Here is a 7,849-nt window from a genome sequence, read left to right as displayed (position 1 = left end):
CTGTTCAAGCTGGCCAGGTCCATTGACTGAACTGCATTTGTTGGATTTTTTTTTTTTTTCAAGTATGAGAAGGCCGGATAAAGCCATTGCTTATAGCAGAATGAATCCTTCTTAAGTTTATTATGTATGGTAACATGAAAGTAATCATATCATATTGCAACATGAAAGCGTTGTAGTAGCTTAACTTGTTTAATTTACTTTCCCTTTGGAGCTAGTTAGCTGGCTGGTGAGAATGAGTGATTGCCATGGTGTGGCCCAGACATAAGCATTTCATTCACTAACTATTACTGACTTCACACCTGGTGAAAAAAGAAGCACAGATATATACTAATTACCCCCATGAATGCATGGATGCATTAGATGTGTCTGAGCGACAAATAGATGATAAAACCAATTTTTACATAGGAAAAACTTTTGGGAAGACAGCGTTCTTTGAGAGGTGTTTGAAATCACCCAAAGTTTCTCCTCGAAGGAAGGGATGAAGACAAACATTGCCTGACGTTGCCTGCAGCTATTCATTCTCACGTACACTGCGGAGACGATCATATTTTAAACATAATCCTGGTAATACGTAGGCCCAATCAGCACAGACGTGCATTTAGTTCTATATCATTTATTTACCGAAAAAATTTTGAATACTTATACATGACTAAAAAACCTAAAAAATACCTTACAGGTAGCCATTTTGAATTAGATTTTACATTATTATAAATAACATTAGAACGGACTCGGCCCACAACCTGTATAGATTAGGAGGCACTGCAGCATAAATTTATTAGGGCTAACCACAGGCCGATTATGGTGTTTATGATTAGATTTAAATAGATTTGAACTTTAGTCTGACAAAGACGGATGAACTTATATTTAATTTTATATAAAATCAAAGAACTAAATAATATCTTCGGACCAACTATTTTAGCAGGGGTCCTGAATTTCGGCTTGTTAATACTCTCAGTAGAATAAACATGGCTGGTTGGAACTCGGAAGGTAGAGGGACAAAGGGGCCTTGGCTGTCGTGCACGTGCAGTGCGAGTTCCGTGGGAATTAAGACCCCTCGCACATGCCGTCAGTTCCATCTGCCCTGTTTCCCGGGCAATGTCTCGGAAATCTCTCCCGTCCGCTTGCGGAGACACCACTTTTTTTACTGCCCACCCGGCAACAGCGAAAGCGAAGTCCTCCCGGATCCACTTACCGAAAAGGGAGAGCCCCCGGTAGGCAGGTGCTTGTGCTTCTACTTTCTAGCCTAGCATTCACGTTACCAAAGTAGCATGCGTGTCTCCTAGTTGGGCGAGGCTTTGGGTGAGGTTGGCAATTTTAGCCGATCCAATCAATTTAAATGGAGCAGATTTTATCTCGTCTGTTTAATCTTGGAGATAGGTATAGATTTTAGGTATAATATTCAAAGTGAGTTCGAATCGGATACGAGTGATGATATATTCCTTCCTAAATCCGATCCGATATAATATAAGTTTAATACATTCTCCCTTCGGTTCACTCGATAGATCATAACTGTCAGAATTCTCGATCGTCCCTTCCCCCTTTAGTTAGAAATCCATTATAAAAATCACAACAATTGATTATTTTTGTTCCTTTTGTTTCTATACCTTTAATTAATTTGACTTGTGTATGAATTATTACTTATTAGAATATATTATAATTATTGACGTATGCTGGGATTTCGAATTAAAACTTGGGTCATTAGAGAATAAGTTAAAAGCTTCTCCTATTTACATAATAGCTGCAATCTCATGAATTATAGCTATGAGCTATAATTATCGGACCTAACACGACATGTATCGTCTATCTTACCCGTCTTATCTATCTAATCCAACCCATCACAATTTGCCCCATCTACTTTACCCGGCTCGATCCGACTCAAGATGGGTACAGAGCTGGTATAGTTATAGAATTTTTAATTATGGGGTGGATACGAATATTAGCCGATTTGATTCATACTCGATTTGCTACCATCCCTATCTCGCACTTGACGAATGTAATAAAAGAGGGGAAGCCACACCTCAGAGTTATAATCAAATTTAGATTGCAGGCTCACATTAGGTTGTTCAAGCTTAGATGCATGGCAAATGAAATCGATCTATAGACCAACTAATTTGGAATGTTCTACTTGTTGCCATCGCACGATCCAACGGTACATTCATGCGAAGGAAGATGAATCCTTCTTTCACGCAGAAGATACAACCGGAGCCCTTTATTTTTTTCTAATAAAAAAAAGGATGGTGGGAGTGTTGCCTTTCTAAGTTGAGCTCAAAATCTCTCCTAGGCCAGAAATTTTCAAAACCTCTCTTGGTGCAGAAATTTTTGAGAAGATTGGTGTCTAATCAGTAGACTAAAGACTTGTTGGCTGGTTAGATGCTGTCACCATACCTTTAGATAATCACATGCACAGTCATGGTAGAAGTGAATTTTTTTAATGTGCCTTTAATTCATATATACTGTTTAGATTAAAAAACAATTGACATCTATGGCTCTTAAGACCCCAAGGCTCTCTCCTAGTTTGAAAACTGGTACTTCCGCAGATGTACATCACATAATTTAACACGCTATCATGTTATGAACGCTAATTCCTCTACCTTGAAGCCATGTTTAGTCGTGGGATGGTGGAATCAAGTTAGCTAATTAATTGAAACAAGTTCAAAGTAAGAAGAAAAAAAATCCACAAGAACTCCTTCCCCTTCTCACTGAGTTATGTAAATTTATCTGAATAGAGACTTGACTGCATGCAAGTTTATCTAAAATGATTCTACAATTTACCAGATTTTATTTGGCCGGAAAAATTGTGTTAGACCAGCTTAAGGCATGCAAACCAGACGGGGTATTAGAATAAAATCTTTTTTCCAGTTCCTGCTAAATGCAATGGGAAATGTTCAAAATTATAAAAGCTAGACTAGATGAATAGGAGCCTTTATCGGTGTCATCTTTGCATCCTACTGTATCATATTCACATCGGCCAGGGAACCAGGAGCATATACATCAATTCAAGCTGTCAACTCAATGGGCCATTTCAAACGGAGGGTGTCTTCTTGGCCATGGGCAGCTCATGCAAGGACTGGGGCCGTCTGGGTACCTAGTACAGTTACCTTATTGGGAGGATGACTACATCCATCCAAGGAATATTTCAACTCTGACAAAGGCCAATAAAACTACAAAGAATCAGAGTATGGTATTGCATACTTTGCACAAAACCTGCTTACTTTTGTACTTATCGAACAGTCAGGAGTTTAAAATATCATCATTCCTCAAAACGTTAATGACGCTGGTTGGATCAAGTTAGAGCCAAAGCAAATTTACTAATATATATATATATATATATATATATATAGAGAGAGAGAGAGAGAGAGAGAATATGGTGAGTGGTTAGTCAAGCTGGCGCCATATGTAATATTATTTGACTACATTTGATGTATAAAAAAATTTTATTTGATTGCCATTATATAGTAAATTCGATGAATGATATAAACACCATAGGTGCACCAATTGACCAGAAAAGTATTTTGACATGTAAATCATGAAAAAAAAGAATTCTAAATGATAAAATTAAAAGACTCAAGATAATAAAGAAAAAGTCATAAATGGGATAATAGAACAAGGAGCATCATTGTGAAAGAAGAGCATTAGAGTTGACGGGTATAAAAATTGTGAGAACTTGTGTCATAATATATAGCTTAATTTCATATACTTCTTATGTTTATATTGTTATTATTATTGTTGTCGTTGTTCTTCGTAGCAGCAGTGATAGTGATAATAGTAATATATAGTTGCAATAATATAGTTTTGTAAATTTAAAATGGATGCATCCGATTCAATTTAAAATAGATCTTTCTAAACTTCAGTCAATTATCCAAATTTATCTTGTTCAACCTAAGATGGTAGCATCCCACTCAATTATAACTAACTCAATCAGCATTCATCTCGACACATGTTGCAGTCCAAATCTTGAGCTCTGGTGTTGTGAGGAGTCAAAAGCTCGCACCACCATCTCAGGAATAGACAGTGGATAACTAGAAGTTTTACGTTCGGTCAAGGAGTCGAGTTACTTTAAAGAAAACAGCGTAGGTGCCACTGCCCCCAAGGAAGGCACTCATGGTGGGTGCGGAACACGTATTATTGGGTTAGAAAAACGGTGACAAAGGATTTTGTCCTAAATCGGAGAGGGGCGGTTCTTTTAGAGCAGTGGGCCCTTTTTTTATTGATGCCCTCCCCCTCCGATCTTGGCATTCGATGCTGTGTCGGGCCTCGAGACAGTGACGTGTTCCCACTCCCCGCCCACTTTCTCATGCGCACGTTACCCCACATCACCTCTCAACTTCCCCCTCCCCTTCTCACCTCCCCCGCTCTCTCTCGATCTCTCAGACCCAAACATTTAAACCCTAGTTAACCCGAGATCCCACCAGGCCAGCAATCCAAACAGGGGGTATTTGAGGGATAGCATAATGCAAAGAAGAGTAAAAGGACAGGGGTATTTGAGGGATAGCATGATCTAAGGAAGAGTACTAATGTATTACCCTAGTGAAAGAAGGGAGAGGGAATAGCTGGGTAAGTATGATGGTCCTCTCCTTTTTTTTCCCCTCTGATGAAGGATGGATCTGGATAGAGGGAAGGATAGCTTCTGATAAGCCACTGCAGAGGTAGCAGCAGCGGCAGCCTGGGCCGGCAGGGGTATCCTATACTTGCCGTGAGCCGCGGAGTCGGAAAGCCGAGATAAATAAAGATCGCAGCCACGGTCTTCACAGGTTTATTTATGAAAGAAAGCTAAGACACCAAGTCTTCAAACTCCAAATCTCGTAGTTCATGAAATCGGTGCAACTCTACGGTTTAGAAGGTGCGTCTTAGAACTAGTCTGAGCTACGGTTCTTACTTATTTATGTTTGGATCCTTACAGAGGGTGCAACTGGTGGGTTTTGGTTGCCTGATTCAATTCATATAGCCGACTTTCTGGTGTCCCATGGAAGTGTAATTTGATATTAATCCTCTCCAGCTCTCTTTCTGTTGTTTTGAAATATTTTGGGAGATCTGGTAAAGAGAGAGGAAAGCAAGTCAGTTGGCTCTGATCCCTTCAAGGAAAGAGTTCCAAGGAAAAGGAGGAAATCCTAAGGGAAGCTCAAATCTTGAAAGTAGGAGAAGTGAAACGAGACGTTTGTTCTTGGATCTATAACTCTTCAGTTTCTTTCATGAAGAATTACCAGCAGGAAGCCAAGGATTTTGGAAGAAAATTAATGAAAGTGGAGGGTAGAGAAGAAATTGTAATCTGTATCACGTGGTAGAAAAATAAATTTACGGAGTAGCAGCAGCGCGCGGCAAGCTATAAGAGACTGGAAAATTAGTATAGCTGATTCCCTTGTCTTTGTTGGTTTCTTGAGCTAATAGTCGAAGAAGAAAAGCTGGCGAACCGGTGGTGGGCTGGCAGCGTGGCCATGGGAGGTGTCGACCCGGTCGTCACCTCTCAGACCTCAGCCTCTCCTCTCCATCTCCGCAGCTTCACCAACTCCCACCTTAGCCCTCATCGGCAGGACCAAGACCCCAACCCCACCACCACCATCAGCAGCGGCAGCAACAACCACCCAAACGACGACGAAGCCAACGCCGACGATCAGTCCCCAGCCAATGGCCTCGATGTCGTCGAGGGCGGATCCGCAGGCGGAGGGGGCCCCGGCCGACGGCCCCGCGGCCGCCCTCCCGGATCCAAGAACAAGCCGAAGCCGCCCATTATCATCACCCGGGAGAGCCCGAATGCCCTCCGCTCCCACGTCCTGGAGATCGCTAGCGGGACCGACATCATGGACGCCATCGCCGTGTTTGCTCGCCGGAGGCAGCGCGGGGTCTCCATTCTCAGCGGCAGCGGCGTTGTGACTGACGTAACTCTCCGCCAGCCTGCGGCGCCACCGGGGGCCGTCGTCACCCTCCACGGCCGCTTCGAGATCCTCTCCCTCTCCGGGGCCTTCTTGCCGGCGCCATCGCCTCCGGGAGCCACGGGTCTGACCGTGTATCTCGCCGGCGGGCAAGGGCAGGTGGCGGGGGGCAAGGTGGTAGGGGAGCTGGTGGCTTCGGGGCCGGTGATGGTCATCGCCGCCACGTTCACCAACGCCACCTACGAGAGGCTGCCACTCGGGGACGAGGAGGCCGACGCGGCGGCGGGGGCGGCCGCGCCGGGGGGAGCGGAGGGGATGGCAGCTCTGCAGCAAAGCCCCCCGGGGGGGAACGGATCGGCGTCGCAGCAGTCGTCGCATGGAGGGTTGGCGGCCGTGGACCCGTCGTCAATGCCACCGCTGTATAACCTGCCACCGAATCTGCTGCCCAACGGCCAGATGCCACACGAGGTGTTCGGCGCTTGGGCTTCCGCGGCCCCTCGTCCTCCACCATCCTACTAATATAAGTCCTGCTCTCTTCCTCTCCCTCTCTCTCTCTCTCTTCCCCTCACCCCCTTCTCTCTCTCTATAGTTTAGCCAATAAAAAGAAAAAAAATATTTGTGCTCCTTTGTTTCCTTTTATCATTATTATCATTATTATTATTTCTGTTTGCTTGTTTAATTATTGTGTTGATGTCATTGCATGTGTTATTTTGTAAACTATCCATGTACTACTGTAGAACTAGACAATTCCGATGAAAATGTCGCCTTTTTCGAGTCTATATTTTTGTGTAAGTTTCAATTGAATGTCGTTTCTTTTCTTCTTCCTCCTCCTCTTTATTCTGCTCTTATCATCCAAATATTTTTGTGTTGGCTATTATATGCGGTTATATTGTTTTTCCTTGATAGGTTTCACGGTAGACCAGGAGAGTTTGGTTTTATAAAAAAAAATTTCTTATTTTTTAAAGGAGTCGGTTTTGTAGCCAGAGAGTAATGGAAGAGAGGAGAGATGATGAAGCTGTTGGATTCATCTCCATGGACATTTACGGGGTTGAGATTTCGAGGAGTCATGGAGCTTCAATTTGGAAGACACGAAGGCTGGGGTGGGATTTTGATGAGTGGTGGGTGTCATTAGGCCTTCGTGATATGACGAGACCCAGCTATAGCTTAGATTTGACAGCTCTTGGAGGTTTTCATTATATGCCCTCTTCCTCAGGAAACAAAGGGGTAATGCACATCCCATCCTTAACTCCCTCTTAATCTTCTTGCAATCGGTTGCTTCTGTTTCCTCTTTCCCTACCCGTGGATAGATGCATCTGTTTCATTTCTCAATAAAGATGATGGGCAACCATTGATCTTTCTTTCAAAAAAGAAGAAGAAGAAGAAGAAGAAGAAGAAAAAAGAGAAAAGAAAACAAGGAAGGAAAACCTTCTGCATGTCCCCTAATTATCTGATAAATGACAGCTGTTCTAACGGATGTCAATGCGCACATCGGCCATTTTATTAAGAAAATGGATAGGAACAGATGCTTGTTTCTCTGTGAATGAGTGCAAGTGTTAACATATGCGATGCAGCATCTTAGGACAACAAGTAATTCTTTGTAGTTCGGTTGGTTGCTTTTTCTTTCCTTTTTTCTTTTGTGGTAGAAAGAAGTTAAGTGTGGCATCTGTTTCTTGCTTATTTTCTTTAATTTATTGGAGTGAGGTAGATTGGTAAATGTAACAACTCAGAGAGAATAGGATGAAGCCAAGACTTAACGCGACTTGAGTCATTTGTCTCTTTGACAATCTAATTCTATCTTGATGCAAGTGGGACTAGTCTTTCTTGTTCACACACACTATTGTACAGTAACCAACTCCTTGTTTTTCAAAGATTTGGTATCAAGTGGCCTTAACTCTTGTTTGTTCACATTCATAGTCTTGTTTGCGCTTGTTCACATGCGATTGGTTGCTTTTTTTCATTTTCAGTAATATTTGGGTGAATTT

General features: G+C 42.6%; 1 protein-coding gene across 1 annotated transcript; it reads left to right on the top strand.

Annotated features, from left to right (window-relative positions):
• Window positions 1-4,357: 4,357 nt before the first annotated feature.
• On the top strand, window positions 4,358-6,685 carry LOC103697327 (AT-hook motif nuclear-localized protein 23-like). Its single transcript, XM_039132487.1, has 2 exons — window positions 4,358-4,840; window positions 4,997-6,685. Exon 2 carries the CDS (start codon window positions 5,433-5,435, stop codon window positions 6,384-6,386), a length of 954 nt encoding a protein of 317 aa, XP_038988415.1. The 5' UTR covers window positions 4,358-4,840; window positions 4,997-5,432; the 3' UTR covers window positions 6,387-6,685.
• Window positions 6,686-7,849: the final 1,164 nt, after the last annotated feature.

The sequence above is a fragment of the Phoenix dactylifera genome, chromosome 12 (genome assembly GCF_009389715.1).
Source record: "Phoenix dactylifera cultivar Barhee BC4 chromosome 12, palm_55x_up_171113_PBpolish2nd_filt_p, whole genome shotgun sequence".
Taxonomy (NCBI): Eukaryota; Viridiplantae; Streptophyta; class Magnoliopsida; order Arecales; family Arecaceae; genus Phoenix; species Phoenix dactylifera.
Note: the sequence above shows the minus strand (reverse complement) of the source record. Positions and strands in the feature narration are given on the sequence as shown.